At 54.5% G+C, this 12,681-nt stretch overlaps 1 protein-coding gene across 1 annotated transcript in view; it reads left to right on the forward strand.

Annotated features, from left to right (window-relative positions):
* LOC129045890 (cadherin-23-like) overlaps positions 1 to 12,681 on the forward strand; it is a 328,281-nt gene that overhangs the window by 248,680 nt on the left and 66,920 nt on the right. The window contains exons 12-13 of the mRNA XM_054508206.2: positions 596 to 745; positions 1,209 to 1,367. Coding sequence (XP_054364181.2) covers positions 596 to 745; positions 1,209 to 1,367 — 309 coding nt within the window. The remainder of the gene's footprint in view (positions 1 to 595; positions 746 to 1,208; positions 1,368 to 12,681) is intronic.

Raw genomic sequence — 12,681 nt, forward strand, 5'->3', positions numbered from 1 at the left:
CAGTGTCCTCTGGGCTACCGCTAGCTGGCTACAGGGTGGGGCCCATGGGGGTTCACTTTGCCATTCAGCTGGGTTATTCCCTTTCCATGTGTAAGGAAACCAGTGTTCTCCCTGACTGACCTGTTCTGGAGGGAGGGAGGGGAAGAAGCTGTGTTCTGCTCTGTCCCTCATGCCTTCTCCTGCCCATGCCTGCCGGGGACACATACTTGCTTCTCTCCCCTCCGGCCCTCTTTCCTGTCTGCCTGCTGGGTCTTCCAGCTACAGATCCTCCCCAGCTGGGGTCACTGGGACTGAGGAAGGGAGCAGGAGGTGGGAAATGAACCGAACCATCTGGAAGGGCTATTTGGGGGCATCTGAAAGGATATCAGAGGCAAAAAGAACTGGCAGAGACTTCTAGCGGGCCCGGATGTGGACAGGAGGCAGGGTCTGAGAGCCAGGCCAGGGTCACCCAGAGGAGGCCAGACCACTCTGGTGTGGGGTGCAGGCAAGCCGCACTATGGACCCTGCCCCTCCTCTACCTCCACCACACCACTCTGCTCTGGACCCTCCGCCTCCTGAGCCCTTTCTGACTGGTTTCTTCTCCATTCTGCCCCAGGGCCTGAACAGCATGTTTGAGGTGTACCTGGTGGGGAACAATTCCCAGCACTTCATCATCTCCCCCACCTCTGTCCAAGGGAAGGCAGACATTCGCATCCGGGTGGCCATCCCCCTGGACTATGAGACTGTGGACCGCTACGACTTTGACGTAAGGCCCCCTCCATTTTTCTTTGTCCGGTGGGAGGCTTTCAGGGGAGGCAGAGGGTGACACCATCTCCTTAAACTCCTCCTTCCACCTCTCCCCATTTTTCCCCTGTGTGGATCTGACTCAGGAAGCCCACTGAACCCATGGCAGGGGCTGGGCTGAGCCTCCCCTTTTCAAGGAGGACAAGGAAGTGTCTGGGAATTGAGCAGCATTTTCCCAGGCACGGGCACAGCCCCGGAAGCCCATAAGGAGCCTCACGGCCCAGCCCCCGCCAGCCCAGCCCCCAGCAGAATCCGTGGCCACCCTGGCTTCGGAGCCCTGCTGGAGAGACTCCCATCACTGGGATGGGCAGTGACTCAGACAAGAACTCTGGGTTAGGACCTGCAAAGACCCCAGGGGGACTTATGGGGACAAGGCTCCGGGAGCATGTGAGAGCTCACCCGGGGCCCCCGCTCTGCACACCCAGCTCTTTGCCAATGAGAGTGTGCCTGACCACGTGGGCTATGCCAAGGTGAAGATCACCCTCATCAACGAGAATGACAACCGGCCCATCTTCAGCCAGCCACTGTACAACGTCAGCTTGTACGAGAACGTCACTGTGGGGACCTCTGTGCTGACAGTCCTGGTGAGTCCTGCTCTTCCACAGGGCCACTGAGCTCTGGGGAAGAGCACGGGGAGGCAGCCAGAGGGCTTGGCCCAAGAAATGTGGGTGGTCAGGGAAGGGGGTGCCCCTGAGCCCCCAGAAGTTGTGGTGTTTGTGTATTAAAGCATCTGGACTCTTTATGATGGGGCTGCCATGGTTAGGGCAACAATGTTGAAAGAGGACCAACCAGGAGGAGGTTGGAATTGGGCCAAGGACACTGGTTTTCTGCCTTGTCCCTGAGAGGAACCGGGCCTAGTTGGGCCAGGAGCCCCGGAAGTGCCCTCTAATGGGGATAGGGACCAGCTAACTCTGAGGAGGGCCACCCTCCCTCTAAGCACCAGGGAAGAATGGGCTCCTTGAGGGTGCCTGGTCACCCCCAGCTGCCCTTGGCTGGGACTTTGACAAAGGGCCCCTTCCAGTGTCCATTTGTATCAGTCAGTACTCTTGATGGCAAGGGACACAAACCCTTAAGTGGTTCAAGCCAAAAAAGGATCAGCTCATGTAATTCAAAGTATAAATGATTTCAGGCATAGCTGTACCCAGGCACTCAGCAGGAATCTGACTTTAGCACCAGGCGCTTTTTTTTTTTTTTTTTTTTTTACATTGACCGAGAGAAACACCAGCACCCCCAGGATTACTTCTTACCAATTTATCAACCCTAGTGGGAAAACCATATTCTTTTTCAGTAGCTCCAGCAAAAGTCTCAGAGCTGATTCTCCTTGCTGGGTCATCCTGGAACCAATCATCATGATCCTGATCTAACAGAGATGGGTCACACTCTTCCTAGTGGAGCCAGGGGTTAGGTCCGCTCCATCCAAATTCTATGGGCTGAAAATGGAAAAGGGGCTATGCCAAAGGGGCTTCTGTTAGCAGAACAAAGAGGATTGGTTGCCGAGCAGATCAGAGTGGCAGACGTGTGTGACGTAAGCTCAGCTCTTACGCATAGTAGGTGCTCAATAAATGTGATGGAGTTGAACTCACTGTTGCCATTCTCTGCCCATTCTGAGGACCTTGGGGTCCCCGCTTCCATTTCTTGCTCCATCCTTACTCCAAGCCGAGACATTGCCTGCTGATCCCAGGCCCCCTACTCCACAATGTGTTTACTCTTCTGACAGATGGTGTGAAACTATACTGAGCCCCAGGCCCTTCCCATCTGACAGTTATTAATACTTCAAACAGATGTTTAGCTAGGCGGGCCTTCAGACATAAACACTAAGTCAGCTGTGGCTGTCTCCCTCCTCGCCTGCCTCCCCAGGCTGTGGCCCCCCTGGCTTCCACCAAGGTGCTCCTTATCAGTCACCTGGTGCTTGGGGCCCCCCTCCATGGATCCTCTTGTGGCCTCTAGGGGCCCAGCCAGAGAGTGAGTGCCAGAGGCTTTGGCCTTCTGGACCCAAAGAGAGACTGCAGCCCCCTCTCCCCCCAGCCACATTCAACTATCATGGTGAAGGACACCCAAACGGCCTGTGTTTTGGGCCCCAGCCGGCCTGGGACCACATGGCAAAGAGTTCAGGTGTCAGGCTTGTGGGTGTCCAGGGATTCCCCCCTGGTATTCTTGCTGGGGATGGAGGTCTCACTTTGCAGTCCCAAGTTCCCATGGCCCTGCGGAAGGGTTGCGGAACCTAGGGAACAGGGGTGGGGTGTGAAGGGTCAGAAGACACACCTCTTGGCTGGGGGCCAAGTGCTGGTACCAAGGACAATGTGTTAGGCCCAGTCTCCTCTGGGGCTGCCACTGGAGAGTAGGTGCTCAAACTGGGTGTTCTCAAACACTAGAGCAGTTCCTGGGCCTGCGTGGACCCCTGCCTGCTGCCTACAACCCCTTCTCCAGTCCCTCTCCAGATGTTTAATGGATGCATTTAGCCTCCTCTGAGTGTCTCTCACCTGGTCAGCCTCCAGTTCCTGAGTCTAAGCCTTGCCCACCTCCTTCTCAACCCCCCGGCCCCAGGGTTGTAGGATTGTGCAGATATAAAGGGGCTGTTTCACCCAGTAATAAGCTCTGGTACCAGGAATGTGTGCCTACAGGAGCCCAGGACCTTCCGGGAAACTGTGGGCCCTGCTTTCCCCGCCTTTGCTGTGTGCTAGTCTATCCTCGTCACCCCTGAGGGCCTTTGTTTCTTCATCTGCAAAGTGGACATGAGACCCCCTAGCCTGCTGTCAAGAGGTGTGAATATTGGGTGCGGAAGCATCCCCTGGGCAGCCCCTACTTATCCAACATCATCTCCCAGAGCTCTAGCGGGGAGCGGGTTGCGTGGCCACACCCGGCACCCTGCCCAGCCTGACCTGGCCTCCCCCCGCCCCCTGCCATTTCCCAGGATCAGCCTGATCTTTCCACCTCTTTTGCTGCAGGAGCAGCTGAAGTTATAGCTGCCTGCTCAGGGACTGTGAAATTCCTTCTCCATGACCTTTTCTAGGATGTTATTAAAACGTTTCATGGGCAGTTGTGTCAGGAAAAAAAAAATTAGGAAGAAAAGGAAAATGTTTTAATTTGCACCGAGGGCTGGGGCAGAGCCTGCTGTGAGGGGCCTCCCCAGCCCTCACCCTGGCACTGGTCTGGCTTCTGTGGGCTTGTCACCCATCCTGGGGGGAGACAGCAGTTTGACAGGGGTGGGGAAGCTGGGAGAGGAGGGGCCATCGCCTCCAGCCTGGTCTCCCAGCCAGGTGGAAGGCCTGGACCCTTGTACCTCCCCGCTCCCTGGACCTCCCCCGGCCCAGGTTTTGAGGCCCTTACGGCACCCTTGTTACAGCAAAAGGAGTTTCCACTGGTGGAGGGAAAAGAGTGGGGGTCCCAAGGTGTAGAGGCTTGACCTTGAGCACCGACTCTGCTCTCGACAAACCTTGGGTGACCAGGGCAGAAGCTGCTTCTCTTCTTGTACCTTATCTGTAAAATGAACAAGATTGGGGTGCCTGGGTGGCTCAGTCATTAAGCATCTGCCTTCGGCTCAGGTCATGGTCCCAGGGTCCTGGGATCGAGCCCCACATCAGGCTCTCTGCTCAGCAGGAAGCCTGCTGCTTCTTCTCCCACTCCCCCTGCTTGTGTTCCGTCTCTTGCTGTGTCTCTGTCAAATAATTAAAAATCTTTTAGAAAAAAAATAAATAAAATGAACAAGATGGACTAAGATGTGTCCGCAGTCCCTTCCAGACCTAGTGCCTGGGGCGGTGACGCCCTGAGCTGACCCCTGAGGGCCGCAGTTGCCATTGCAGTAATCAACTCTGCAGCGTCCCTGGTGAGCCCTGGCTGGAAACAGGCACTTCACACGGGCTGTTTCCAACCCCTGCACATGCTGTCCCCATCTTACAGGTGAGGAAACCGAGGCTCAGGTTGAGAAACGTACAGCTTGCTCAGGGCCCCAGGGCCAGCAAGCAATTGAGCTGAAATTCACAAGAAGACCACCTGACCCTGAGCCATAGGCTCTTAGCCACTGGGGCTGCCTGGCCAGAAGGTTCTGTGTTGGACCGCTGAGCCCGTCCTTTCAGTAACGCTCAGAGCTGAGGGGAAAGAGAGGAGCTGAGGAGTGCTCTCCGCAGGACCCAGGTGGACAGGCCACAGGGCAGCTCCAGGCCTTGTGTCTCTGGGTGACACGCGAGCCCCTCGGGAACCTCTGGCACTGTCAGGTGAATTTCTGGTTCTGTAGGTCCCCAGCCACTGGAGGGTCAGAGCTAGGGGACCCTTTCACTGATGAGAAGACCAAGTCAGGGAGACCAGAGCCTTGGCCCGGGAAGCACGAACCCCAAGGCAGCCCAGAGCTGTCTTCACGAGGAGAAGCTTGCTGGAAGGCAGGAGGACGCAGGACAGACGTCAGTGCCAGTCAGAGCCAGTCCTCTGAAGGGTGATCACGCAGGGGAGGGATGTTCAGGGGCACATGCGCCCACATATGTTTGGGGGTGCACGTGAGGTACGCTTGTGGGGGGTGTGTGCACGCATGCACCACGCAGGCGTGTATGCAGCTCCATGTGCTCAGGGGCGTGTGTATATAACACACACGTCTGTGTTCATGAATGCCTATAAGAGTTCCTATATCCTGTTGGTGGCTCCCCATCCTCTAGGCTGTGTGGTTTGTCCCCCTCTCCTGTCCCCAGGCTGCTCTGATTCTCACCTTCCCATCCTGCCTCCCAACCTGACAAGAGTCAGGTGGGAAGGCTGTGGGGTGTCTTCTTCCTGGGCTTGGGGCAGCCCTTCAGCCTGTCCAATTGGTACCTGGTGCCTAGCAGGTTTTCCTGGGCAGTAAGAAAGCAGTCCAACCATTTGTTCATCCGACAAATGTTTTTTGAATACCTAGTGGGTGCCAGGCACGTGGCCCTGAGGACCGTGGTGATGTGAGTCTTGCCCTCAGGAAGTTTACAGTCTCCTGGGAAAGCCTGATGTTAATACTAAGAAAGGAATCTTCATTACTTGTTATTATGGAGGGATCAGGGAACAATGAACACCTATAACAAGACATCTGACCTTGACTGGAATAGAGAAGGCTTCCCTGAGGAATTAGCAATTGAGTAGGCATTAATAGGTGAGTGAGGGGAGGGAAGCACATTGGACAAAGAGGGAATAGCATGTGCAAAGGCCCTGCAGCTGGAATATAGAGAGGGGGAGGTGCTCTGTAGGGAGGTGGAGTTCCATTCCTATGATGTGGACAGGGTTCAGCTCTCTCTCTCCCTCCTGGATTGCCACCCACCCCAAATAGAACCATTGGGTTGCTGTTCTGATAGTGAAGAAATCCTGTATCAAACCATCCCCATTCTTGCACCTATTCCATCCTGGTGGCCCCTGGCAGGCATTGGGAGACCGCTGAGAGAGGTTGTATCTGGGATATGCAATGAGCCAGCCTGGCCTCCTGCAATAGGGAGCTCATGTGCCCAGATTTATTAGCTCCATCAGAGAGGGATGCTGAGAAGGAACAGCAGCTGGGAAGGAGGTTATTCCCAGGGCAGACCTTACTGCCCTCCAGGGTCTTCTGTCCCTGCTCCAGAGAGCTAGGGCACAGCAGGAATGGGCAGAAGATGGACTGTCAGACAAGACAGGATTCTTCTCTAGGCACAGAAATCAAAGCAAGAAGGAGAGGCATGTAAGCACCTTGACTGGGTGGGCATGGGACCCAGTTTGCTCAGCCCAGGGACAGAGAGCTACCCCTTGGCTCCAATGTAACCTTGTGGGAGCTGACAGGCATGGTTCCTCTCTCTCCTCCCTGCCCCTCTTCCTGTCTTTGGGAGACTGCTAATGTCTTGGGCAGGGTCGTGAATCCATTTCTGCTGTGGGCTGGCCACTCCTTCTCCACGTTTGGCTTCTTTCCCATCGGGTGGGGAAGGTCGCACCTGCCCAGCACACATGGCTTGGTTGCTCGGAGGCCCCAGTGTGGGTCAAGGGCTTACAGTGGTCCACAGCGGTTTTTATCATCAGTGGCCTTCAGGAACCCTGATCCGGCTGCCCTCTACCCCTTCAGCCTGTGCGCAAGCCCAGCTCTGCCGAGATGGGCCCTTAGCAGGCCCCTGAGCCTGTGTCGTCTCCGACCTGGGGAGGTGCGCTGAGAGGTCCTGCCTGGGAGGGCTGCTGTGAGAATGGAGTGGGACAGCTGGGGAGGGCATTCAGCACTGAGCCAGGCCCGCAGCGTACTCAGAGGAAGGCAGATGTGGCAGGAGGGTGTGCGTGCGGCCTGGGCATGTGCTCAGGGACCTGGATTCGGAAGGCCCCACGCTTGGCTTGATGCACTGCTGTCACTGTCTTGAAATTCTTAATTTTTGAACGAGGGGCCCCATGTGTTCACTTTGCATGGGGCCCGGCAAATTACATAGCTTGTCCTGGCTATAGGGGCTTTATCATTCCCTGCCCACAGGCACGCCCTTCTCCGCTGGTTTCACGCGGTCCCACACTCAGCACTCAGTTCACGCCTGCTTTGTGGCGTGCTCTGAACGAGGACCCTCAGAGCTTGGTCGGCTTCCTCTTGCATCAGAAACCACCCAAACTTGGCTGCATAAAGCAACAGCCGCTTTCTGACCCTCACGGGTTGGGTAGATCAGGAATTGTGGACAGAGCTCAGCAAGGGGGCTCTTCTCTGCAACTCCGGGTGTGGGGGTGACCCCAGCAGCTGGAGGCATCTCCCGCCCGGGTCTGGTGCCTGGGCCGGGCCCGCTGAAGGACTGGCTCAGCCTGACTGTCACGAGCACCCACACACGGCCTCTCCCCATGGGGTCGGCATTGCAGACACAGGGGTTCTGAGAGGGAGCACCTCAGAGGAGGCCTCTAGGGAAAGAGTGTCCCAAGAGAACCAGCTGGAAGCTGTGTGGCCATTTCTGACCCAGCCTCAAATTCACATAGTCCTTTACGCTGAATTTAATTGGTTATAGTGAGTCACCCAAGCAAGTTCACATCAAAGGCAAGGGAGACACCCCCAGCTCTCAATGGAAAGAATGTTAAAGCATTTACACAAATGTAGATGTCTTGGGACCAGTTAGAGCTCCAGTTCAATACCCGTTCTTCCCAGCTCCCCTGTGTGATCTGCATCTCCTTTTCCTTGGCTATTCTCACTGCTCAGGGATTTCATGGCTCATGTCCTTTCCTCCCCACTGCACTGGAAACTTCCCTAGGGCAAGCAGAATCTGGGGATGCAGACCCCAGCCCAGGAACAAAGGCAGGGAGCTGGGAGGTGTGATGGCCACCAGATTCCAGGATCACCTGTCTAATCGGGGCATGAGATTGCAAGGTCAAGGCTGAAATGCACCCAGCCCCTCAGCCTGGCTCTGTGCACAGGTGAGCAGGAGCTGACCCTGCTTCCTTGGCTGCTGCTGGGCAGAGCCAGGTGCTGTCTGTGAGCCCCTGTGTCTCCACTGCAGAAGCCTTACCCACCGTCCCTCCCAGGGCAGAACTCCATGCTCTCTGAGGCACAGGGGAGCCCCAGAGGCAACTACCATCCTCCATTCAGTGACTCTTTATCGAGGGTCTAGAATGACAGCAGTGAGCGAGACGGACAAACATCCCCATCCATTCCAAGGGCAGGAGACAGAGGATGAACAAGTAAGCACAGCGTGTGACAAGTGGGGAGAAGTGTCATTGGGAAAAGTAGAGCTGGGTGGGCAGGGAGCACCAGGGGTGGCAGTGTTACTGGGTGCTCTTGGGGGATCGGGGGAGACACATCCCTCACAGAAGGTGGCAGTGGATAGAGGCCTGAAGGAAGGGAGAGGCGGGTAGAATTTGGGAAGGAGCTGCCGCAAGCTGAGGGAGTTGCAGAGAGAGACTTTGAGACAAGAGCCTGGGGGTGTAGGTGGAGGAGAGGTGGTCAGGAGGTGACTGACGAGGACAGGGAGCCCATCGGAGGGGACAGCCAGAGAGATATGATGGATCACGGTGGTGACCATATGGGGAATAGGCTGAGATGGGAGTGGGGAAGAACGAGGGCGTGGAAGGCACCAGGGTGGAGGCTGGGAGGGCAAGTGAGAGGTGACAGCCGAGGTCCTGCTCAGGTCTGGGCTGCCGCTTTCCCATTCCCCCCAGGCCCAGCAAGGTCCATCATCCATCTTCATCTCCACCTGACCGCCAGGTGGGCCCTGCACCTTGGCAAGCACCGAAGTGGGCAGACACTGGGTAGGAGTCCTGCCTCAGCTTCTTACCAGCAGGTTGGCCGTGAGCTAATAACTTTCTTTCCCTGGGTTTCAGTGTCATCCTCTATAAGATGGGGAGAAGAATGTATGGAGAGGTGGTGGTCCAGGGCCCCCGCATAGCTGAGGCTTTGGTAGTCGTACCAGCACCAGCTGCTTGCCAAGTGTCCAGGGCTCTCCGTGCTGTTCTAGAACGGTGGCCTTCTCCCTGCTTCTGATAGCATCCGTTCAATTTGATTCCATCATCATATGAAGCTGCTGACAGAAATTGCCACATGAATTATTAGTAAGTCTGGGAGATAACATGACCTGACGAGCGGGCCTCATCATGATACTTCGGCAAAACCCAATGGAGACGGGCAGGTCAAAGCAGGGAAGAGCCAAAGCTGGACTTGCGGAAGCCAGGCCACCTCTTCCACCTTCCCCTTCCTGAGAAGGCCCCCCCCCAACCACCACCTGGCGTTGTCCCTGCCCAACCCCTCCTGACACCTTTCACTGCGGGCATCTTAATTGATCTCATTGTTCTCCAGTCCCTTGAGACAGGAGACTCCAGCTGTGCTTAAACAGAACAAAATCTCTTCCAATTTCCCCACCGTTTAAAAGAAAATTCAATATCTGCAGCCTGGGGAGGGGATGGGGGGCTGAAACACGTGCGCACGCATCACCCCAGCCCCGCTCGCAAGCTGGCCGGCCTTTGTAGGTTGTAGGCACACCCTCCCCCATCTGGGGGGTGTCCAGGCTGTGCTTGTGGCCCCTTTAATCTGCTCTTGGGTTCATCTCCAGTTGGAGGGGCCGGTGTGGGGCCTGCCAGGTGCCGGAGGAAGCAGAGCTGCAGTGATTGACGGGCCGAGTTCCTCTGTCAGGCCTCAGTGCTCCTTGGCTGTGTGTATCTCTTTAATCTAAATATCATCCGTAAAACCCAAATGGGATACGATAAGAGGTAGGACAGGCACTAAGGAGAGACAGAGAGCACACAGCTGGCTGCCGTCTGCTCGCCACCACCCAGGGCTTCTGGAAGGAGCCCTTCATGGCAGAGGAGGTGTGAGGATGGAGAGTTGCCCGCCCCCCCCCCGAAGTGATTACCCTGAACCTTGTTTAAGGTCTGACCATTTTCGGTCATTCAGTCACTCAGCTACTTGACAAATTGATGGAAAGCCCCCATTGCCTGCCAGGCCCTTGAACCCTCCCTCACTGGTGCCTCCAGAATCCCCCATCCTTGACCAGAGCAGCTCTTCCACTGACCTTTGCCCCTGGACCAGAAACTGAAAGGCCAGCCTCATGAGCGGGTGTTGTGAGCACGGCAAATGATAAACCCTGTGCAGTAGATTCATCATCTCTTCTGACAGCAATGGATGCCCAGAGAGGTCAGGCCCCTGCCCCGGGTCAGCCAGCTAGTGAATGTCCAAGCCAGGATTCAAACCTGGGTCTGTCCGACTCCAAACCCCCCGGGGCCCCTCTCCTGTTTGCTGGTCTCCATCCAGTGCCACCCTACACTGGGCTCCAGCCTCTTGCCGGAGTCAGCCAACTCCAGAGTCCGGGGAGGTGGGCGGGGCGAGAGCCTGGGATGCAGGAGTTGTCCGGTTACCGGATGACCTTGAGCAGGTCCTTGGCTCCGGGGCCTTGGTGTCCTCATCTGTAAAATGAAGAGGTTGTGCTGGACACTCCCTAAGGCCCCCTGTGCTAACAACGTGTGACAGCCTGCCCTAAGAGAGTCCCCCACCTGCACCCAGAGCCAGCAGTCCCCTGCACTCTGTTAAGAGTCACCCTTGGGTAGGTTAGCTGCTGACTGCTTCTGCTCAGGCAGTTGCTCACAGGACACCAGAGCAGAGAAAATGGACCCCCTGGGCGAAGGGACATCAGGTAGCTATAAGAATGGCCAAGGCAGAACGAGTTCATAAATGCAGTCAACCAAATGCCTGCGCACAATCCACCTGTGCCCTGTGCCGGGAAGGTTCTGGGCCCTGGGACGGGACAATAGGGGCAGGAGGGGCTCCGAGCAGTCCCCAGGGCCTCGGCCTGAGAGCTTGTCCAGGGAGTAGTTGGGAGAGAAAGGCCGAGGGAGGAGGGGGCCCACAGAGGTTTAGGGAGAAGTTAAGCCAGGCCTGTGCATTTGGGGTGGCTTAATCTTGCTGCATAATCCCTGTAGGACGGAATGACAGCCGTGGTTCCTGCTAGCTGCTTTCTGGAGTGGCTCAAAGTCCCTATGCCCATCGGCTTTAGTGTTTTTCCAACTTTACTATAATCCATAATAAACACTACATTTAACTTCATACCCAGGACCCACACACACATCTATATCTAGAAGAAAAACAGTACTTTCTTACCACATGTAATAACACACTCTAGTATCATATTCTAGATTTGGGGCTCTTTTATGAGAACTTTTTAAGATCTACTCTCTTAGCAACTTTCAAATGTACCATACAGTGTTATTAACTATAATCGCCATGTTGTACATTTCGTCCTCATGAATTATTTATTTTATAACTGGAAGTTTGTAGCTTTTGATCCCCTTCACCGATTCTGCTCTCCTCCTACTCCCCACCTCTGGCAACCACACCAGTCTGTTCTCGGTATCTGTGAGCTGGGTCTTTGTTTTTTTCAGGTTCCACATATAGATGAGATCATTCAGAATTTGTCTTTCTCTGTCTGACTTGTTTCACTTAGCATAATGCCCTCAAGTTCCGTCCTTGTTGTCACAAATGGCAAGATTTCCTTCTTTTTTATGGCCAGATAATATTCTGTTGTAAATATGCACCACATTTTCTGCATCCATCCATCCATCGGTGGACACTTAGGTTGCTTTGCTATGTTGACTGTTGCAAATAAAGTTGCAGTGAACATGGGGGTGCACATATCTTTTCAAGTTAGTGTTTTCCTTTTTTTTCCAGATAAATACACAGAAGTGAGACTCCTGGATCATATGGTATTTCTATGTTAAATTTAATATGGGGGGGACCTCCATATTATTTTCCGTAGTGGCCACACAAATTTACATTCTCTCCCACAGAGCACAGGGTTCCCTTTCCTCCACGTCCTCACCAACACTTGTTTCTTGTCTTTACGACAATTGCCATTCTGACAGGCATGAGGTGATAGCTCGTCATGGTTTTGATTTGCATCTCCCTGCTGATCTGTGATGTTGAGCACCTTTTCATGTGTCTGTTGGCCATCTGGATGTCTTCTATGGAAGAATGTCTAGTCAGGTTCTCTGCCCATTTTTTAAATCAGATGTCTTTCTGCTGTTGAGTTGGCAGGAGTTCCTTATATATTTTGGATAGTAACCCCTTATCAGATTTGTGACTTGCAAATATTCTCTCCCATTCAGTAGTTTCCCTTTTCATGGTGTTGATCGCTTCCTGGGCTGGGCAGAAGCTTTGTAATTTGAGGTTGTCCCATTTATTTTGGCTTTTGTTGCCTTTGCTTTTGGAGTCAGATCCAAAGTATCATCCCCATGCCTGGTGTCCAAGAGCCTACCGCCTATGTTTTCTCCGAGGAGTTTTATGGGTTTTGGGTCTTACATTCAAGTCTTTCCTCTCCTTTGAGTTAATTTTTGTGCATGGTATGAGACCGTGGTCCAGTTTCATTCTATTGCGTGTGGCTGTCCAGTTTTCCCAGCACCATTTCTTGGAAAGACTGTCTTTTCCCCATTGAGTGTTCTTGGCTTCCTTGTCAAATATTAGGTGACCATATATGCGTGGGTTTATTTCTGGGCTCT

The sequence above is a fragment of the Mirounga angustirostris genome, unplaced genomic scaffold (genome assembly GCF_029215605.1).
Source record: "Mirounga angustirostris isolate CCGP_5_RB_7025 unplaced genomic scaffold, mMirAng1.0.hap1 SCAF_6, whole genome shotgun sequence".
NCBI lineage: Eukaryota > Metazoa > Chordata > Mammalia > Carnivora > Phocidae > Mirounga > Mirounga angustirostris.